This window comes from Barbus barbus (assembly GCF_936440315.1).
Source record: "Barbus barbus genome assembly, chromosome: 5".
In the NCBI taxonomy this organism is placed as follows: domain Eukaryota; kingdom Metazoa; phylum Chordata; class Actinopteri; order Cypriniformes; family Cyprinidae; genus Barbus; species Barbus barbus.
The window spans coordinates 4,157,002-4,180,766 of NC_136733.1; the positions used below are offsets into that span (position 1 = coordinate 4,157,002).

General features: G+C 34.6%; 1 protein-coding gene across 1 annotated transcript in view; it reads right to left on the minus strand.

The window, feature by feature from the left end:
• LOC306870277 (discoidin domain-containing receptor 2-like) overlaps nt 1–23,765 on the minus strand; it is a 34,147-nt gene that overhangs the window by 3,402 nt on the left and 6,980 nt on the right. Inside the window, exons 2-16 of the mRNA XM_079417449.1 lie at nt 17,811–17,918; nt 17,621–17,723; nt 16,239–16,467; nt 15,531–15,678; nt 15,102–15,207; nt 14,200–14,386; nt 12,656–12,902; nt 11,664–11,756; nt 11,236–11,390; nt 10,503–10,707; nt 6,547–6,791; nt 5,411–5,538; nt 4,622–4,819; nt 2,550–2,784; nt 68–217 (exon numbers count right to left, since the gene is read on the minus strand). Coding sequence (XP_079273575.1) covers nt 68–217; nt 2,550–2,784; nt 4,622–4,819; nt 5,411–5,538; nt 6,547–6,791; nt 10,503–10,707; nt 11,236–11,390; nt 11,664–11,756; nt 12,656–12,902; nt 14,200–14,386; nt 15,102–15,207; nt 15,531–15,678; nt 16,239–16,467; nt 17,621–17,723; nt 17,811–17,871 — 2,490 coding nt within the window. The 5' untranslated portion in view covers nt 17,872–17,918. The remainder of the gene's footprint in view (nt 1–67; nt 218–2,549; nt 2,785–4,621; nt 4,820–5,410; nt 5,539–6,546; nt 6,792–10,502; nt 10,708–11,235; nt 11,391–11,663; nt 11,757–12,655; nt 12,903–14,199; nt 14,387–15,101; nt 15,208–15,530; nt 15,679–16,238; nt 16,468–17,620; nt 17,724–17,810; nt 17,919–23,765) is intronic.

Consider the following 23,765-nt stretch of genomic DNA (forward strand, 5'->3'; position numbering starts at 1 on the left):
ACTTCACCAGATGAAAAGTATAATTCACTCCCTTCAAATCAAAACCAAAATCCAAGTAAAGTTGTACCTGTCTCCCCTGGTTTCTGAAGAATTCGCCGGTGTTCTCGATGACCTGTTCATCAGACAGCAAGCTGTAGGGCTGCTCCTTACACAAAGTGAAGATCTCCCACAGAGTTACTCCAAATGCCCACACATCACTAGCTGTTGTGAACTTCCCCTAAAAACACACACATGTAACACATAATGCACTGATACAAAGGAAGAAAGCACCGTAGACAAATGTCTCCACCTAACATTTAAATTTAATTTTTGAAAGAAGTCTCTCCTGCTCACCAAGGCTCCATTTAAAGGGGACCTATTATGCAAAAATCACTTTTATAAGGTTTTTGAACACAGTAGTGTTGAATCTTGAATCTAGTGTGGCCGCAGTGTGTGAAAACAACCAGCCTATAATGGTAAAAATCCACCCACTCATTTTTTTTATAAAACCAATAAATCATAAACAGTCTCTTATTCTCCCTCTGTTCACATCATCAAGGGAAAAAAATGCCGCCCATTTGTGATGCTCTCTGCCCTATTAGCATAAACACAGCCCTGAGTGAGAAGATGCCGACATAATGGTCCGACATTACTGGAGATATATACAATGTCAGCAACAAAGAGGCTTTACAAGTGTTATGTTTTGGGATGCACTAATGAACATAGGAGTCGCCATAACCTCCCCTCATCTGAGCCGAGGACACTGTGGTTCAATTTCATTTTCAACGGAAATATCCCAGAAAAAAATCGGTAACGTTCCCTATATGTTTAGGAATTAATACCAATGCTTCGTGCGCGAACGTCAGCTCCAGACAAAGTAAGTATCACGTGTTTGTTTTCTAAATTGCCTTTCTGAAAGCGTTTCTTGTCACTCTGTAAGGCTAATTGCTAAAGCTATCATTGTCTTTGTGTGTTTTCACTGATGCTGCCTTCAAGTGCTACCAGAATGATTGTGAATAGCAATGTGGTAGTTAAAAGGTTGCGTTTGAAAGCAATGTGAGTCGAACGCTTGAAGTTGTCGAGCTCATAATCAGAAGTGGGACTTATAAAGTTTGCGATAGCATGAGACCAGCTATGTTGTTATTTTTATCCCACAGTGCTCCCCCTCTGTGCAATTCATAAACGCAAATTTATTATGCACAGTATAATCAGATGATTGACTTTGAAACTGAGTAGTTTTCTGTAAAGATAACAGGCTTGTATTAATAGTGGAATGTTTATTTGCAAAGGCTAGCACTGTCTGCTAATGCGGAGGTGGGGCTCTTGAAGCTCCGCCCTCTTCTCAGGGAGCAACAGCTCACGCGCATTTAAAGGGGTCCTATTATGCTCTTTTACAAAGTCTTGATTTTGTTTTGGGGGTGTACTAGAACATGCACTCATGCTTAGTGGTTCGAAAATTATTATTATTTTTCACATAATTTACATACAATATCTTTCTCCCCAGCCTGACACAAACGACTCGATTAGTTCCGGGTTTGATGTAAGCTTTGATTATAATGTTAATTCTAACATTATAACATGAATTGCACTGAAACTGTAATACAGTTGAAATTATTTATACCATATTCCCACAGACTTACACTATTTGTGGCTGCATATATATGCAAATGCCAGCAGGAGGCGCTGTTGGAGCGGGAGAGAGCGAGGTTTTCCCGGTAACGCTGTACAAAAAGCCGAACTCTGCTCACAAACGCTGCTTTATCAGACATTATATGCAAGATTAAATGAAAATGACATCCAAAATTTTCTGAAAATAGGTGGTTTCCATCAGAAAAACACCCGCTCTGGGTTTCGATTTTGAAACGTGCAGTGCTCCTCAACCATTCAAATTTCTGTAGGCGGGATTTACAATTTGTGATGTCATAAATACAGGAAAACAACTTTGCAGTCCAAACGAGCCGTTCGCTGTAGTTCTTGAAAAGGGATTTTTTTTAAACTAAATATCTCCCTTTGGAGTGGACTTTGAGATTTGTAACTTTGCAGAGCGTTTTATACACACTACACACTGACTAAAATTCAAAAAGTGAAAAAGCATAATAGGACCCCTTCAAAACAGCACGTTTTGGCTCATACCCTAAAAGTGGCAAATTTAACAAGCTATAAAAATTTATCTGTGGGGTATATTGAGCATAAACTTCACATACACTCTGGAGACATCAGATACTTATTTTACATCTTGTATAAAGGCGCATAATAGGTCCCCTTTAACTGATTAAAAATACAGTAATATTGTGAAATATTATTACAATTTAAAATAAATGTTTTCTATTTGAGTATATTTTAAATGTAATTTATTCCTATGGTGCAAAGCTGAATTTTCAGCATCATTACTCCAGTGTCACATGATCCTTCAGAAATCATTCTAATCTGCTGATTTGCTGCTCAAGAAGTATTTCTTATTATTAATCAATGTTGAAAACAGTTGTGCTGCTTATTATTTTTGTGGGAACAGAGATACATTTCTTATACATGAATCTTTGATGAAAAGAAGGTTTTCTTTTTCCCCTCACCAGTAAGATGCTCTCCCAGGCCATCCAGCGTATAGGCAGTACAGCGCGCCCCTGTATACGATAGTAATCACTGCTGTACAGGTTTCTGCTCATGCCGAAATCAGAGATCTTTATGGTGAGATGACGGTCCAGGAGGCAGTTCCGTGTGGCCAGATCACGATGCACAAAATTCAGAGAAGCCAAGTACTTCATCCCAGAAGAGATCTGCACCGACATGTGCAACAGGTCAGCAATGCTGCAGAGACAGAAATAAAAGAGTCTGAGTTTATGTAAATAAAACAGCAAAAGGCACACAAAACATGGCTTCAAACCATTATCAAATTCAACCAACACCACGTATGAATGCATGAAAGCACAAATGAGACTTGAAAGCTTTAACAAAGATGGAAATTTTGGTAACACTTTACTTAAAGCCTTTATTTATAATGTATTATAAAAGTAGTTTTAATGCATCAATTATGCATTGTAATGCACATTATAATGCATCGTTTGATCTTATGAATAATTGCAACCACAGTTATAATACATTATAATACTTAAATATTCGTTGTTCCACCTTTAAAACGTATTATGCATTAAAACACATGAAAAACAAACCTACAAATATTATAATGCATTTTAAATTTGATAATGCATTTAAAATTAATGCATTACAGTGTACATTATGAATATCTCTATATTGCATTATACATAAAGTGCTACTGAAATTTTCAGCAAATTAAAGATTGTTTTCGTTAAATGAAATAAAGTTATTAAAAAATAAAAATAAATAAATATTACATGAAAACGTAAAAAAAAAAAAAAAAAAAAAAAAAAAAACGATGAAAACATTAAGTTGTAAAAAAGAAAAGAAAAGGAAAATCAGAAATGTTGCCTTGGCATTAAACGTAAAAAAGTGATAAAATTGCTAAATAAAAATAAATTAAAGCTAAATAGAAATATATAACAACTAAAATGAATAAAATGACAAAAGCACATGGCAAAACTACAATAACAAAACTAAATTAAAATGATAAAAAATAAAAACTATATACTATAATAGTATATAAATAATATTAACATATGGAAAGGAAGAAAGAAAATCATACAGGTTTAAAGTGCCCCTATTATGGATTTTTGAAAATGACCTTTCATGCAGTGTGTAACACCGCTCTAAGTGAATGAAAACATCCTGCAGAGTTTTGTCTCTCAAAAGAAACAGTCGACTCTGAATCATTGAAACGAGTCATTTTTAAAACGAATCCCAAGCCGTTTCATGTTGATGTCAACATTAGCATATTGCCCGCCCACTTGTTGATCTTTTGGCGTTGGTCTGAATAAAAATGCAAATTCATTCTTTGCCACTAGGTGCCGCTTTTGGAGCGGTAAAATAGTGGTTCCCCTGATAACGCTGTACACAAAGCAGCATGCGCTCACAAACGCTGCTTTATCAGGTATTACAAGCATGATGAAATGAAAAGGAGACCAATCGACCAATCACCGCAGATTATTGTCATGCAAAGGAGGGGTTTAGAAAAATGAATCGTTGAGCGGATCGTTTGGGAGTCGTTGAGCAAGTAAGGTAAAAATAAATGCATATTATAAGACAATGAAAGTGTTTTTTGACCTTGCGGGCATGCCAACCTGTTGTTAGGGACTCCATAAACCAAAATATGAACCTTACATTACCCATAATAGGGGCACTTTCAAACAGCATGAGAGTGAGTAAAATTGTGCTCCATTTCGTGTTTAGCAATTGATTGTAAAAAACTAATCTGATTGCTGGTACTTCCTTAAAAATGTAGGTTTTTTTAATTCAGGTTTTAAAAAACCCCACATTGAAATGATTTCCACGCTATTATTACAACTTGAAGACTCAGAGGTCTCACTCCAAAATTTGGCTTCATTTTAACCCTGTAATCTTAAACATTTCCATCATAAATTGAGAGCTGACTTGAAACTGGAAGGTTAAGTTGAAGAATCTGAAGGTTAAGAACGTTAATCTCGACTCTGACTTGTAAAATAGCGATATTGACCCCAGTCTAGAGATGAAAGACTGTACATGTCAGACTTCTTCATAATGATGGACACACCTGACAGACGGAATGTTATTGGCATGTGTGAGTGTACTCTCTATCTCTCTCTGGGACAGGAACATGTTCAGGTCTCCGTTCTCCATGTACTCCGTAACCATGCAGAGCGGGTCGGAGCTCACGCACACGCACAGCAGCTGAATGATGTTTGGGTTATTCAGACGCGACATGATCTTTATCTCCTTCAGGAAGTCATTTCTACACAGACGCAAATGTCAGAGAGGTTATCATGGGATCAGGAGAAAGGTCACAGGTCAACATCCATCAGTAAATTTTGATTGACAACAATAAATGATAAATAAATTCCAGCTGTAAACAGATGAACACTTTGTGACAGACAAATTCCAATGATAACTGTGTATTTATAAACAATTTTACATATTTTATGAAGGATTAGGAGTCAATATATAACAAAATAATCGAAGTTATATACAGTATAACAAAAATAATTTGAAAAATATTGGAAAAAAAGGAAAAAATACCCCCCACCCCAAAAAATTTATAAAATAAATAAATAAATATATATATATATATATATATATATATATATATATATATATATATATATATTATTTTTGCTTTATAAACCAAAAATGTTAAACACTGCGTTTCATTTGCCTATTGTTGGTCTTCATCCATGAGCCAATCCGTCTTATTCCGATCAAATAAAACACAATCACAATTACATAACAATTTCTGAACTTTTTAGCAAGAGCTTCCCAGATGCCTCACTCTATGATGCAACTTTTCAATCTATTGTTTTTTGTGTGTGTTTCTTTCCCCTCAAACCTGGCATTGCTGGTAGCATCCGCTCGGAGTTGTTTAACTGCTACTAGCACTGGCCTGCCGTCCTGCTCCGGTAACGGTGCACCCTCTCCCAGAAACTCAGCCAAACCCTCAGCCTCACACAAATGCACCTGGAAACCGCAACAACAGTATGAACATTGGCGGGCAAACATACTTAAACAGAGTGAGAACGGAAACACACTTGCATGAGCTTCACTAACTACCAAAATACCACCACGTACTATGGTATTACCATGTTTATTTATTTTTTTAATTTGGCATACATACCTTACTATGTAAATATTTTAATCCCTGTACCAGTGTATACACTAGTCTGGGGTATGCAAGAAAGACATTAATACTTTTATTTAACATTGATGCGTTAAATTGATCCAAAGTGACAGTAAAGGCATTTATAATGTTGCAAAATATTTCTATTTCTATGTTTTTATACCAAACTTTCTATTCATCAAAGAATTCAGAAAAAAAATTCATCATGATTTCCACAAAAATATTCAACACTGATTCAACATAGATCATAATTAGATATTTTTTGAGCAGCAAATCAGAATATTAGAATGATTTCTGAAGAATCATGTGACACTGAAAACTGGAGTAAAATTAATCTTATTTTAGCTATATTGAAAAATTTTTTTGTAATAATATCTCACAAAATTACTGGGTTTTGGTATTTTTGTATTAAATAAATTCAGCCTGGGTGAGCATAAGAAACTCTTACCAAACCAAAACTTTTGTATATCATATAGTACTGTATGTCACAGTACTATGTATTACTATCCGGCACCGTCACCATAGTAACATAATAATCAGGGTCAACTGAGATAAAGTATTAGTAACACTATTACATAAAATCCATGGCTCTCACTCTAGATTTCCAGTGTTTTCCTTAATAAAGCCATACATAACGGTCATGTGTGGTCACTAATAACAGGGTTTTCAGGGAAACACTGTAATTTCACTGAACAAACATCAGGCATTTCAGCACTGTTTTTATAAACGGTGCGCGGAAATGTCCCAACTAACTTTGAATAAAAGACGATTCAAATGCACCCAGAAGCGAGCCAACAGAACAACAGCAGCGGTAATAAAACCTCCTGCTGTGCTTCATCGAGACTCACCTCACCAAACTGGCCTTCTCCCAGTTTCTCTCTGAACAGCAGTCTCTCTCGTGGGAACTCGGCCACCGAGATGTCCTTCCGCGTCAGGGAATCTACAGTGAGGGCCGGAACGGCGTACATGTTGCTGCCGGTGACACCCTGCAGGCTGATGATGTCGGTTTCAGCGTAGTGCGGCACGCTGCTCTGAAAACACTGGTGTGGGGTGCACAGGGTCACGTCAGGTTCGGCGTATCCTCCGCTACAGGCTACAGAGACAGAGAGTCAGCAGGCATGACCAACTGTACAACCCGAATTCCGGAAATGTTGGGATGTTTTTTAAATTTGAATAAAATTAAAACTAAAAGAATTTCAAATCAAACAAGCCAATATTTTATTCACAATAGAACAAATATAACATTAATGTTTAAACTGAGAAATATTACAATTTCAAATTTGATGCCTGCTACAGGTCTCAAAATAGATGGGACGGGGGCATGTTTACCATGGTGTAGCATCTCCTCTTCTTTTCAAAACAATTTAAAGATGTCTGGGCATCGAGGTTATTGAGTTTCTGGAGTTTTGGTGTTGGAATTTGCCTGATATAGGCTTCCAGCTGCTGAGGAGTTGGAGTGAACCTTTCAGCATTCATAGTGCCTTCCAAAACATGCAAGCTGCCCATACCATATGCACTTATGCACCCCCATACCATCAGAGATGCTGGCTTTTGAACTGAACGCTGATAACATGCTGGAAGGTCTCCCTCCTCTTTAGCCCGGAGGACACGGCATTCGTGATTTCCAACAAGAATGTCAAATTTGGACTCAAAGAACACTTTTCCACTGTGAAACAGTCCATTTTAAATGAGCCTTGGCCCACAGGACACGACGGCGCTTCTGGACCATGTTCACATATGGCTTCCATTTTGCATGATAACAGCTTTAGTTGGCATCTGCAGATGGCATGGCGAATTGTGTTTACGGACAGTGGTTTCTGGAAGTATTCCTGGGCCCATTTAGTAATGTCAATGACAGAATCATGCCGATGAGTGATGCAGTGTCGTCTGAGGGCCCGAAGACCACGAGCATCCAACAAAGATCTTCGGCCTTGTCCCTTACGCACAAAGACTTCTCCAGTTTCTCTAAAACGTTTGATGATTTTATGCCCTGTTGATGATGAGATTTGCAAACCCTTTGCAATTTGACTTCGAGGAACGTTGTTTTTAAAGTATTCCACAATCTTTTTACGCACTCTTTCAAAGATTGGAGAGCCTCGGCCCATCTTTACTTCTGAGAGATTCTGCCTCTCTAAGACATCCCTTTTATGATGTCAATTAACTTAATTAGTTGCTAGATGTTCTCCCAGCTGTTATGTTATCAAACATTTATGTTACCTATGTTCTATTGTGAATAAAATATTGGCTTGTGTGATTTGAAATTCTTTAAGTTTTAATTTTATTCAAATTTAAAAAAAACATCCCATTTCCAGAATTCGGGTTGTAATTTACATCACAAGTTACTTTGTGTAAATTCTTTCCCTTTGCATTCCGTTTTATTTTCCCATTCATTTCATGCATTTCTTTATTTGTCAAACTATTTCTTTTCTGTATCGTCTATTGAAAGGATAGTTCATCCAGAAATGACAATTCTGTCATCATTTATTCACCCTCATGTTGTTCTAAACCTGTATGAGTTTAGTTTTTTTCTGTAGAATCCAAAAAAAAAGGCATATTGAAGACTGTTGTTATTGACTTTGATAGCATTTCCATTTCCATATTTCCACAAAAATATTATGAAGTCAGTAGGACACCAAAACAAAAATATTTTTTAATTGACTGTCATTGATTTTTTTTTTATCCACACTATGGAAGTCAATGGGACATGAAGCCATTTGGTACCAACAATCTCCAAAATATATATTATTTTTGTTCTGCAAAAAATACTATGGAGGTCAATGAGACACATTCGGTTACCAACAATCTTCAAAATATTTTCTTGTGGGTTCCACAAAAATACAATGGAAGTCAATGGGACCCCAAAACTGTTTGGTTCCCAATATCTTCAAAATACCTTTGGTGTTCCAATAAAATACTATGGAAATGAATTAACCCTTCGCTGGAAGTTTGATGGACAGGTGATCTGACCAATCATAATGCCAAAAAAAAAAGTCAATTGAACACCAAATCATTTGGTTACAATGATTGGATATTAAAAAAAAAAATCTTATTTTGTGTTTCATAGGAAAAAGAGAAACATTCCAGTGAGTAAATGTTGACCGAATTTTAATTTTCGAGTGGATTATCCCTTTAAATCAGGGGTGCCCAACCCTGTTCCTGGAGATCTACCTTTCTGCAGAGTTCAGTTCCAACCCTGATCAAACACGCCTGTCTGTAATTATCAAGTGCTCCTTCAGATCCTAATTAGTTGGTTCAGTTGTGTTTGATCAGGGTTGGAGCTGAACTCTGCAATAAGGTAGATCTCCAGGAACAGGGCTGGGCACCCCTGCTTTAAGTAATATGCTTTTGCAAAATTTGAAATGTTGACAATCATGTCACTAAATCTTTGTTGATGAAGACTGAGAAAAAGAGGAAGAAAGAGAGACAGAAAAAGCAGAAGATGACAACAGAGGAACAGGCCAAATTCATTTTATTTCAACCAAATCCCTGAGGTGTCTGGGTGCAAGAAACCGCAGTGTGTCAAAAATTAGCAAAAGAAAATCTACCATCAGCTCTTACCCTTGCAAAGTCCTTCAGTCTGGTAACAAGGTCAGGTGGAGCTCATAGACTGCAAGCAAAAGATAAAGAAAGCAAGACTAGAGGAGGAAGAAAGGAAAAAGTGCACTGGCAGGCAGCATGCAAACTGTTGAGGAAGCAAATGTCAATGAAATCAAGTTCAACAGGATGAAAAATAGAACTCGGAGAGAATACTTCTTAAAAGATAGTACAAGAGGTTAGTTTCAGAAAGGACATCATGTTCAGATATTCAGTAATGTACTGAAAGTCTTCACAGTAGCTCTGGTCCAGAACCTAGTAGGCTACCTAGACAACTTTGTTAGGATTCATGGTAGATGTGAAGACAGCTTATTTGGCAGTAAAATTATGTTATCTTATAAGATACATTATTTTTGTCCACATTCTAAGGCAGCTTAGAAATTTATCCTCAAATCATAGTCAGTCCCAGACTGATGGAAATGAGTCCGTTTCAGGTACATGTGCTTTCACTAAAGTTCAGATTGGAGTAGGAAAGATTTTATTTTAGATAAATTAATACTCTTATTCTGCAAGGAGGCATTAAATTGATCAAAAGAGACAGCAAAGACATTTATAATGGTACAAATAAATAAATACTGTTCTTTTGAACTTACTATTCATCAAAAAAATTCTGAATTTTCCACAAAAATATTAAGATGGCAGAATGAGGTATCCTTTTTTTTTTTACTGTATTTTTGATCAAATAAATGCAGCCTTGGTGAACATACAAAAGGTTTTTTTTAATATACATATTTTTACCCTCAATATACATGTTTGTATATATTTGATTAAATAAATATGCTGTTTTTATACTTATATGCAATGGCGTAAAGGTATAGTTCACCCAAAATACAATAAAAACCAGCAAACAAAGTTATATTACACAAGAGTTTTTGCTGGTAGCCATTGACTTCCATAGTATTTTTATTCCATACTCAATGGTCAGTGGTTACCAGCAACTGTTTGGTTACCAACATTTATCAAAATATCTTCTTTTGCATTCAATAGACAAAAGAAACTCATACAGGTTTGGAGCAACTTGAGAGTGAGTAAATGACAGAATTATACATTTTTGGGTGAACTACACATTTAAGGCAATAGTTTTAAATTGTGGAATTTTTTTTATTCTGGCTACAGTACATCATTTGTAATGATTCTTAAAAAATAGTGAGGCAGCCCACCGAGCTTTGAGACAGAGCTAGTGTGTGTTTGTGTATATAATGGATGATACCAGAAGCTTCTGCGCTTTGCGACAGCTCAGGAAGTTTGTTCCTAAGCGCAGCGGGATCCTGATACTGGGGGTCCAGCAGGAAGATCCTCTCATAGGGCGGGTCGAGGGAGACGCGCGGGGGCACCGGGGGAGTCTGCAGAATTATAGTATCACTGCAAGAGGACAAACGCACGGTTACCTCCTCCTCCAAAATACGCCTCGGAGCCTGAGACACAGAGAGAGAGACTATTTATATTACTGTGCTTTCCAGAAAGTAAGTTGCACTGCGTTGCAGAGAAGAAACCCAGAGATCATTTGCATCTATGTCTAAACCACATTTTATCATCACATTGAGAAATAATGTTAAATACGTGTAAATAAATACTTTAGATCCCTCTCTCCACAACAATTTCTTTAAATTAAACAATATACTTTACAGTGGCATTCATTATAAACCAAGTATAAACTAATTTATTTAAAGCAAAACAAATGAACTTTGGCTTATATATATGTTTTGCATGCTTAACAATAACTGCATTATATAAGTATAAATAAAGTGTTACCGATTCATACAAAACACAAAGCTGTACAAAGTTGTACAAAGCTGCAAACTGGTATGTCTTGTCATATTAAATTGCCATAATCATAAACACCGAAACTTTTATACTTTATGCTACTCAAGCATTTCATGTATTGTTGAGGAGCGTAATAATCTGTTTCATTAATACATACATTACAGTACAGACACACTCACCTTCTCCAGGACTTTGCACACATATTGGCACCACAGAATCAGGAAGATGATCACCACTAGTAGAAGAATAATAGTCACCAGACAGCCAATCAGAATTGATGTACTCCCCTCTTCAGGAGGGCCTGGTTTTGATGGTTTTGCTGTCGTCTGGTCCTCTGTCAAACACAGATGAGTTATTAAAGTTCAGTCAAAGTGTGTAACACGTTTCATAATTTAAAGCCAACTGGAAATGGTGTTCACAACCCATTTTACTTGCATAATGTGACACATTTCCTTCATTTGTATTCATCGGAAAATGACTGAATCAGGAAAAGCAGTTTCTATATGACTTTGGTTAGACAAACATTACATTTTAAATAACACAAATTAAGATAGTATGCAAAAAGTATGTAAAAATGCTGGGTTTGATCAGCACAGTGACTCTTTACCTGTTTTTTGTGTAGTTTGTGGTACTTTGCTGTTAAACTCATATGAAGGAGGGGTCAACAATGGGGGCCTCTGGGTAGGAAGCACATTAGTTGCTGCAATGGAAAATAATTAAAACAGGAAATTACTACACCTTAAATTACAGCCACTTAAAATGCATTTATAATTCTAAGTAATGATTTGGGGTCTAGTTTTACTTAAAGATTACAAGGCACATATGTATTTCCAAATGTATAAAGAAATTGATATTTCTATTCAGCAAGGACACATTAAACTGATCAAAAGTGGCAGAAAATACATTTTCATATAAATCTTGTTAGAAAACTTTCGAATCAAAGAATTACAGCACAACTGTTTGAAACACAGATAATGATACGTTTCTTGAACAGAAGATCAACATATTAGAATAATTTCTGAAGGATCACATGACACTGAAGACTGGAGTAATGATGCTGAAAATTCAGCTTTACATCACAGGAATAAATTACATTTAAAATACATTCAAATAGAAAACTTTTATTTTAAATTGTAATAATATTACTGTTTTACTGTCTTTTTGATCAAATAATCCAGCTTTGGTGAGCATACCATTTTTAAAAATCTTACTGCTCTCAAAATATTGAACAATAGTGTAATAGTCCGAAATTTTTGTATGCGCTTTTTCATTTCTTTTTTCATATCTGTCATTCTTTCCTATCAAAATACTCGCTACGGATGCAAAAACACAAAAAATCAAACCTGTTTCAAAATTTTTTATGACAAACAAAAGTTTCGGAGGCAGTGTGTAAATGTGATTGACACAACATGAGGTAGTATTTATTTTTTTAAAGTGTGAAAATCTCTGATGAGAATATCAGACTCCGTGTGCAAAGACCTTAAATTGAAATCAAGATACTAGGAATGATAAAATCATTTCATAGCTCTGGCTGTATTTTAATGATGAAATACTGAGAATACCAGTGGGAGGGAGAGGCGGGTTGTTCTTATTTCATACCAGACTGAAACGAGATCTCGCTGAACATCATCCAAGTGTCAGCAAAGTAGAAACGGCAGCGCAGCGCTGTGGCCAATCTGTGCTTTAACGGGACCGTCACATAACGAGCGCTTGGGTTCCGGTCGTCTAGAACGGTGTGAAACTCCACCGGTTCTGCTTCCCACTCCGAAATGAGGTGCAGCTTAAAGACACAGGACACGGCCGCGAAGATTTTTACACTCCGAAGGAACATGTTGTTACTGTGAACCTAAAAAGAGAATTAATATGCATCAATAACACTTGAAGGCTCACATTTGAAGCTTTTTGTTTGTTCAATATAAATCAAAGTTCGTCATACTACAAGTCAACATGAATGACATTTATAACTAATTTTTCTTTTATAAAGCAATATATTTTCATATATGTTCAATTGAAAAAAAACCCAAAGAGGAATTGTATTCATTGGGAATTGATTGGACTGAATTGTGAAAAGTGGAACAGGAGTGAGCAAGGATGCATTAAATTGTCTTTTTTTTACTTTGTTCATCAAGGAATCCTGAAAAAAATAAAAAAGGCAAAATATTAATAAAAAAAAAAAAGTTAAATATTTTACTCACCCCAAACTTTTAAGCGATTTGAAACGTGTGAATACAATTAAATTGTAAATAAATAATATCAAATTTCATGCTGCCTTATAAATAAATAAAAATAAGTAGATCAAATCTAGTAAAAGAAAGTGGCTCGACTTTAATAAACATGTTATTTTCTAATATAAAATCATTACTTCGAGATTAAGCACCTAAACCACTCAATCCACAGACAGAACACAGATGTAAACCAGAACACATACTGTACACATCATAAAGGGACGCTTTGGGTTCAGTACAAGTTGAGCTCTAGCAGTGGCTGGATGTTAATTACCACAGAAAATAATTATGGTCATAAAATAATTACATTGTCCCTCAGTTTACAAAATGAATTTAGAATAAGGCACTTACAATGTGGACCAGAAATAAACAAACATCAATATTATTTCAAGTGAATCGCCACAATATTTAAATATTATATACACTACTGTTAGAAAGTGTTGGTGTGAGTATATATATATATATATATATAGAAATTAATATTTTTATTCAGCAAGGATGCATTCAATTGAAAATTACAGTAAAGTGAAAGTAAAGACGTTTCTAATGTTATAAAATTGTATATAGTCACATAAATGCTGCTATTTTGAACTTTACATTCATCAAAAAATCAAAAAAAAAAAAAACGGTTTCCTTTTCAATAATGATAATGATAATAAATGTTTATTGAGAAGCAATGCAGCATATTAGAATGATTTCTGAAGGATCATGTGACACTGAAGACTGGAGTAATGATGCTGAAAATTCAACTTTTGATCACAGAAATAAATTCTTTTGAAAAATATATTCAAATAGAAAACAGTTATTTTGGATTGTAATAATATTTCACAATATTACTGCGCCTTATCAAAAGTACAAGCTTTGCATTCTGTTTTCAAACCCTAGTCCTGTTTACTTTTATTACTGCTTCATTCTCACCTTCATAGAGGTGAAGTTTCGTTGTCTGTCAAACTGGAACTCCATCTCCACATATCCAGGGCCCAAGCTGTCGTTCCTCCAGCCCACGTAGTCATATCCAGGCGACAACCGGTCCAGTCTTCTCTGTACAAAGTCATCCTGACCAATCACACCATCCGTCAGCTGACCCAGACCCCCAGACAGCTTCCTGTGGGAGCAGAGAGAGACAGGAAGCACTTAGATTTGGGCGAGGAGTGATTAGCATTCATTCTAGAACTTAAATATAATCTTGATTGTTCTGCCACACAATGACTCTGAAAAGTCCACAATTTCAAAGTTGACTCACATCAGCAAGTCAGGAGACAAAGAATCAATGCAAAGTAAAAGACAACCAGCAAATTATGTATAAAGGGAGATCTATTCCAGAATTTAGTCAACATTTGCTCATATAATTCCAAACAAGTATGACTTTCTTTTTTTTGTTAATCATTCAGGATTGGAACATTATTTTTTTTTTTATTATAATTATTTAATTGATACCGACTGATATTAGATATTTCAGTGTAGACACAAAAGTTTAGACTCAATAATATTTTAAATATTATTGAAAGAAGTCTCTTATGCTCACCAAGGCTGCATATTTAATTTACAATACAGTAAAAACGTATGGTCATATTAATAAATAAATATGAATAAATAGTGTCATATTGTGAAATATTATTACAATTCAAAATAACTTTTTTCTATTTTAATATATTTTAAAATGTAATTTATTCCTGTGATGCAAAGCTGAATTTTCAGTATCATTACTCCAGTCTTCAGTGTCACACGATCCTTCTGAAATCACTCTAATATGCTGATTTGCTGCTCCCCAAAAGCAAAGCATATTCTTTGGCTCGTTCTGCATTAGATTAGACCCTCACCTGCGTTCCAGGGCCCCGTCGTACGTGGAGTCGTTGAGAGGTGTAATGGGATAGCCAGGAGCCATCATGGTCTGGCCCTCTGGAGAGCTGTACCCCGTCAGGCCATCTGCACAGCAGGAGAATGAGAAAACAGAGAGGTCCCAAACTTTAATATTGCGTTAGCTCTAGAATGTAATTACTCATTTCTCTTGGCGCACGTTTAAGGCACTGGAGTAATTGAGGTCAAATGAAATCAAATAAAATAAAACCGTTTTTGTAGGCATTAAACTGCCATAATTTTAAAAGATATCTCCGTTTGCATTGAAATTTCAGCTTCGTAACTTTGCAGATATTATTTATTCTCAAACAGCAACATTACACACTAACTAATGTTAAAAAAGTGAAATCGCAATCAACTACCCCTTTAATTATGTAATTTTTATGACTTACCCTGCCAGGCGCATCCGAACAGCTCTACTCTCATACACACGGTGTGTACGGCATCGGTGACGGGAATCAAACGTAAGAATCGAGTGATGATGGGAGGATGGAGGTCTCTCACCACAGAGGCGTAGGTGTTTATATTGCCCATTATAGTCTGCAAAAAACATTAGTTAAACAGAATGGCACAAGATCATGCTACATTATGAACATAGTTACAATAGGATAAACATGCAGTGGTTACCACATAATAAAAACAGTACGGACGAACATAAGTGAAAATGCTGCACAATGAGGCGCAATCATAGAAAATAGAAACCATGCAAAAAATTTATTCTGCAAGGATGTTTTAAATTGATCAAAAGTTATGTTAAATTATATATTTCCAAAATATATTACGCTGCAAAACTCTTTTCAAAACTGATAATATAAGACACTTGAGCAGTAAAACACTAGTGTCAATCAACAATCGTGGGAGGGGCCTGGGTCTGTGTGACGTCACACAGACAGGCATCTGAGATTTGAAAAACAGGTTATGATTTATCTGGATTAAAAAAAAATAAAACACTGGGTGCATCTTTATTATTGTAGGGTGGTTGTGTACACACACTACAAACACACATTTCAGTTCAAACAACATGTAAAAGTGAATTTTGCATCCGATGACTCCTTTAAATATCGAACATTTAGTAAACACTCTCTTGTGTATTTACCTACCTCACTACCAAAGCGGTTTCTCCAGGAGATCCAGCGGTGTCCGTCGCGACTGTACTCCAGACGGTATTTGCGTGCAAACTCGTTGCCGGAGTTGCGTGCGTAGCGACCCTGTGTAGCGACCACAGTGAGGAAGATGAGCTGACGAAGGTCAAGCTGAAGATACTGAACATCTGAGGGCTGCAGTTGACCAGCAGGACACCAGGCGCCGTCCCCCTCCTCACGGTTTAACCTGATGCCACAACAGACAGATGCTCATTTCTCATTGTTACTTAGTTTAACCTGAAGTACTAAAATAACTCAAACTAAATGGTAACACTTTACAATAAGGTTCATTAGTTAACACGAGCTAAGAATGAACAATACTTCCACAGCATTTATTAATCTTAGGTAATGTTAATTTCAAGATTTACTAAATGCATTATTAAAATCACAAGTTGTGTTTGTTAACTTTAGTTAATGCACTGTGAGCTAATATGAACTAACAATGAACAAGTCTACTAATGTTAACAAAGATGAATAAATAGTGTAATAATTGTTTGTTCATGTTAGTTAATAACAAATAACACCGTATTGTAGTGTTTCCAAATAAATAAACTAAAAATAATTAAACTAAACATTAAAACTATACAGACATGTAAAAAACAAGAACAAAACTACTAAAACTTTAAAGAAAATTAAAGCAGAAACAAGCAAAAAATAATAATTCAAAATATTCTTATATGTATTATATAATAATGAGAGCATATCAAAGTAGAAAACAGTTATTTATTTGTATTAAAACAAAAAACTTTTTTCTCATCAATATTTATTATTATTTTTCACTTAAAGTAATAAAATAACAAACAAAACTTCTAAAACTTTAACAAAATGTAAACAGAAAATAAAAAAAATCTAATTGAAAATATTAACAAAAAATATAATAACATGCCAAAATAGAAAATAAATATTTTAAATTGTACAAATATTTTACAATATTATTTTTTTACTTTATTTTTGATTAAACAAATGAATCCATGGTGATAATAAGAGGGATGTTTAAAAATCATTTAAAAACCAATTACTTTTGAATGGTATATATAATTAGTTTTCATTTTTCTTTTTTAACTTAACTTCCAATAAAATGATACAAATTTATTTTAAGCGAGTACATTTTCTTGTAACATTTTTTATTTTTCTTTAAATTAATTTGAAGTAACAAAACAACTAAAACTAAAAATAATAAATTAAATTTACTTCATACTTAAAAAAATATATATCTAAAAGTACACAAACTATTAAAAAGCTAAAATTAAAGCTGGAACAGAAAAAATAAAATCTAATTCAAAATATTAACAAAAACTTTAATAGTATATCATATGATACCATAATAACGCTGATGTTACCTTGCATACTGAGGGCCTGTGGTTTCGTACCACTGGCTGGAGGCAGTGATGTCATCGTTTTTGATCCTCCCGTCCTCCATACCGAGAGGATAACGACAATGAGCTGAGGAGGTCGAAAAAGGACATGGTGAGAAAGTGAATGTTTTCGGAGCTGTCTGTATGGATGCATATGTTTGTGTCAGAAGATTACCTGGGTCTATCTGGCCATTGATGTTTGTTAGTGAGATGGTCAGCAGTAGATAAAGCAGCATAGTGAGACCTCAGAGTCTGCCGACAGACCAGACTACAGACTACATCTCTGAGGAACAGAAAGAAACATAGTAGTAGCATCTACTCATTTCCAGCCAAAATAAACATGTAACAATCAGAAAATGAATCAAAACAGAACAATATCAGAGCTTACTGTAGACCAAAACTAGGTTCAGATTCAGAACAAGAACAATCTAAAACTAGATTGCACATTTTAAAAGAAGTGAATTAATTTCCATATTAATGTCAAAACACCCAAGCAAGTCCTCTTACTATATAAACATTAAACAAGAGACTCAAGACCCATAATTTTGGGATATACACTACTATTCAAAAGTTTGGGGAGTTTGAGAAATGAATAATTTTATTCAGTATGCATGCATTAAATAGGTTAAAAATGACAGTAAAGACACATAATGTTACAAAAGATTTCTATTTAAAAACAATACAAAGAATCCACACACACACACACACTTTTTAAAATGATAATAATAATGTTTCTTGAGCATATCAGAATGATTCCTGAAGGATCGTGTGACACTGAAGACTGGAGTAATGATGCTGAAAATTCAGCTTTGGATCACAGAAATAAATTACATTTGAAAATATATTCAAATGGAAAATGGTTATTTTAAATTGTAACAATATTTCACAAATGTACGGTTTTACAGTATTTTAAGTCTTGGTGAGAATAAGAGTCTTCTTTCAAAAACATTTAAAAATCTTCCCAAGCCCAAATGTTTGAATGGTCCTGTGTGTGTGTGTGTGTATATATATATATATATATTTTTTTTTTCTGTGCATTTTAAGCGTGCTTGCGTTTCATCTGGTACATAATTTCTGCTGTTGAAGCAAACATTTAAACTCTGTATGAGCCGACTGTAAACGCAAGACAAATCGGCACCCTGATGCTTTCATGCACAGCACAGCTGCAGAATCCTCTGGGTTTTCCGAGTCCTGTGGGAACCCACCGGTCATATTAGCATCACTGCAATGCTAACTATGCAAACTATGCCAGAGCAGATGTGGCTGGGAATCATTCAGGATTCTCATTAGCGACGACTAAAACACACAGTATCATTGAGACTCTAATTGTAAAAAGTACTATGCCGTTATTTGCATGTGGGACTGCACATAAAACTTTACGTGAACAATAATGTTTTATTGCCAACAATTACTCATGCATGCCCTATTATTGTGCATTTTTAAATAAAAGTTGGTTTGCTGAACATAAACTCTGTGACATGATTATCTAATAAAATGTTTTTTTGTTTCTGAAACCACCAGACTCTCTCTCTTCCTCACAAACAAGCTATAAAATAGCCATATTATTGTTTCCATCCAAAACTTTGGAACTCATTTTCCACATCTCCTGCTCCTCATGATAAATGGTAAAGAACAAACATCATTATTATTGCTCATATTTATGCTTAGAGATCGAGACAAGCCTTTAACCCTATTATTAGCAGTATTAAATTAACATAACTTGTGACAGAGATGAATAAGTCCTCAAATCATGTGGCTTGTTGAGTTCATTCACATCTAAGTATGTGATTTGAGGCATATCTACAGAGCAAAATATCATAGACACTTCAGAAGTAGGGATGTGTGATTAATCAAAATAAACCGTCATACATGAAATACTGAAATCGCTATAAATGATTTAATTCTATTATTAAATCGGATGGCCTATAACGTGCATTTGGGAGCACAGCATGCAACAACCATCTCCCCTTTTGCCAAATTAAAAATAAATAAAAATACAGCTATAAATATTAGTTTATGAATAGTATTGTAATTTTTAAAGTTGCACTATAAAATTAAATTCTTATTATTATTATTATATCATTCTTCGGTAACGCTTTAGTATAGGGACCTATTTTTATTAGCATGTATAATGCATATTGCACATCTCTAATCCTACCTAATACCTAAACTTAACAACTACCTTACTAACTATTAATAAGCAGCAAATTAGAAGTTTATTGAGGCAAAAGTCTTAGTTAATGGTTCTTTAATAGAGAAAATTCAAACTTTAAATAAAGTTTGACCCATTCTTCTTAAATGATCAGTTTTTTTTTTACATTGAAATAGAATAATAGTTTAATATTTGTATTTGGTAGTAGTAGTTGTATTCATAATACTAGTACTGCTTGATAATAATAATAATAATAATAATTAGTATTAGGCTATTACAACAACAATTATTCATTGCTGTTGTCCCAATTACTATTATTTGAACAACAATAACAAAAATAATCATAATTATTATTAATTGTTGTTTTTCTTAAATATCATTTATCAATTTTATTTAGTTGTAATAATGTTATTATCATTGTTATTATTACAAAAGATAGTTGTTGTTATTGTTGTAGTAATAATAAAGTCGTATTATTATTATACTGCTACTAAGCAAAAATGATAAACTATTATTTATCAATTTCACTTTAAAATAAATAAACGAATAAAAATATAATAATAATAAATGTTGTTGTTGTCATTTTAATTTATGATCACAACATTTTTAGCCAAATTGTGCAACCCAAACAAATAAAGCACAGCAAACCTATAGCAGAAAAACACACACAATCTAAATCGCTATCGCAATATTTATCAGAAACTATTTTTCGCAACACCCTAAAACGCATCCTAGCACTGACGATTCCTCTGGGTGTTCGAGGTGATTTCTAGGATGTTCCTGGTGGCTGTTAGGGTGTTCTGTGATGATAATATTTATGTTCCTAGAAGACATTTTCTTACCAAACACAGACCAGAAACAACATATGACAAGTCAGTGTTCTGCCGGCCAAAGCTTCAGTCAAAAGCCTGAGCCAATCCTCACTGCTCTCCTCCAGAGCCGAGGGCCGCAGGGCCCCTCTGATAGCAGTGAGTATCAGCGCTGGAAAGACTGAGATAAATGTTAGTGCTGTTGTTAGGACAGACATGTTTGAGAGTGTGTTGAGTGCAGTGCGATTACTGTGGAGGGTCTCTCTCGCTCCCCAAACCTCAGACCGCAGGAATGTGTCTGATTTCACGAGTGTATCACGCCCCAGCCATTACCCCAGAGACAATTACACAGCCATTACTTACAACCATCACAAGTTCAGTGAGTTTGGCCGTTATGAAACAACACCACAGACAAGCGATCATGGCTGATTATATCGATTAGTTGTGCTACAGACATTTATGTTAAGGGACCAATTCTAACTATTAACTAGAGGCTTATTAGCATACTGGCTGTTTATTAGAACTCAAGCACAAATTAATTTCTTATTCTGCATGACCATATTTTACATTCCTTAAACCTACTCAATAATTAAACTTAACACATATCTTACTATCTATTAAGAAGCAGCAAATTAGGAGTTTGTGGCAAAAGTCGCGGTTAATAGTTAGTTATTACTGAGAATTGGTCTTTTTTTTTTACTTATTCCAAAAAGATTTTTTTAATTACTGCAAAAGAGCAGTAATTTAAATAATATAATGTATTAAATCTGGCTTAAAATGTGTATATATTATATGGCATACACTACCATTCAAAAGATTGGTGTCAGTAAGATACTGTTTTTGATACTTTTATTAAATTTACCAGATATTACAGTAATGGCATTTATAATGTAACAAAGGTTTCTATTTCAATTTTCAAATAAAGGCCTTCTATTTTTCAAAGAAGTATAAAAAATCATATAAAAATGTATCATGGTTTCTACAAAAAAAAATTTGGTTGGTGCAATGGCTGCTAAAAATTCAGCTTTGCATCACAGGAATAAATTACATTTTAAAATCCACTGAAATGGAAAACACGTATTTGAAATTCTAATAATATTTAAAAAAAAATTTGTTTTTACTGTATCAAATAAATGTAGTCTTGATGAGCATAAGAGACTTCTTTCAAAAACATTTAAAAAATCTTACATGCCTCTAAACGTTTGAACGGTAGCGTATTATCAGAAACAGTTTTTAATCATTACACATAAACACGATCATGATTTTCTTGACTCGCGTGTATAGCATACAGCATGCTCTCTGTGTGTTGATGAGAATACCCCATGAGCCATTACATAATACACTTGTTACGGTGAACAAAAACACATGCATGCACACGATCAAACAGACAAATTAAACATTTTCAAAGAGTATTGTGTGATATTTTACAGCTATTGCATGAAAGGGGGGCTGCAGATATAACGTGCGTACTAAAGGAAGAGGAGGATGGAGGTTACAGATGGTTTATGTAATGTTTGGCTCATGTAAAGGCCTGTCCAGTGCCGGGATTCCAGCCTTCTTGCTCATCTTTCTAAGGGGCCTCATGTGACTGACTGGGAAACACAGCACAGCAACAAAACATTAACAGCACTAACAGACTTTTTGCTAACAGGGAGTATCTTAAAAAAACATGCAATACAGTCCATTTTCTTTAAATTCAGAATAACTTAAAGGAAGTATGACAAAACTACCATGATGCATAAATACCATACAATTTACATAATTTATTATTGAGTTGTTACTATACTAAAAAAATCAATTGTCAATACTAATATCAGTGAAATTTCACAATTCTCCAAGCCAATTTTAATACTATATCAAAATGTAATATACTACTAAACACATCCATTAATTTATTGAGGTTTAATAGTAAATTAACTCTTAGCCCTTCATTGACAATTTTCTGCCATTCTGTGATTTCACTGTTAAACGGTAGGAGGTGCTATTACACATCTTCCGAAAGAGTACACACTCTCCGAATCAAAACAGTTAATGCAAATACCGCCACTTATCTCTCAAATGGACCATTGAAACTCCTAATTGAGATTGTAGATAGAGTGTCAAAGGTCCATTTGAGAGATAGGTGGCGGTAATGCACTTACAAGTCTGCGATCCACCGTAAAGTAAGAAGAAGAAGACCAAAACACCCGGCTGTTGTGTGAACGCTCAGGACAGTTGAAACGTTCGGCGGATCAGAGGTAAAAAACGATATAAATACTGTTCAGTTTTTTGTTTCGTGTCTTTAGACCTCAATGTATCGTCACGAGCCACAGGGTTTAATTTGGTTTTGTCTATGTATGTTTTTTTTTCTCTCAAAGCCGTGAGTCCCATTGACTGGCATTATTTGACTGACAGCAACGGTTTGAGTTAAAAATCATTGTTTGTGTTCTACTGAAGAAACAAAGTCACCTACATCTTGGATACCCTTGGGATAAACATCAAATTTAAATTTTTGGGTGAGCTATCCCTTTAACATGGAAAAGATACATTTTATCGCATGACGCGTCACATGTAGTTAGGACATGGTGTTAGGCTAAAGCTGACTGTGAAAAAACTATATTTTTTCAAAGCTATAAATATCTTTATTAATTGAATTATTAGAGTACATTTTACAGTAAAATATTATTGTCATTCTACTTCAAAATTTCAAATCAGTGTGTTACTTGCCATTTCTTTGTAAGTATTTGTGAAATTTACTAACAGTTTCTGAGAGAAAATTGTTTCAAAGTAAATTCAACTAGGGTTGCCACGGTGAAGGAATTTCGCTTGCGGTAATTTTGAGTGGCTCAATAGCGAGGTATGCGGTTTTACCGCATATATCTTACGAAAAAGAAAACACGGAAATATCGCGGTTGCTGCGGTTGTTGCATTCCTCTGCGGTTATGCTCGTTAATAGCATTATTATCATGTGATATTACGGTTATCGCGACAGCCCTAAATTCTACACCAATTTTTATTTAAGTCTATATACAGTAAATCAAACTACACTGGCAAAATGATGAAATTGCAAATATATTTCACAAATACCAAAAAAAACGCAGTCTTCGTGAATATGAAATTTAGAAGTAAAAAGATGAAAATAGTATTTTCTTGTAAAACAAAGTCCAATAATCTTTTTTATATTTACAAC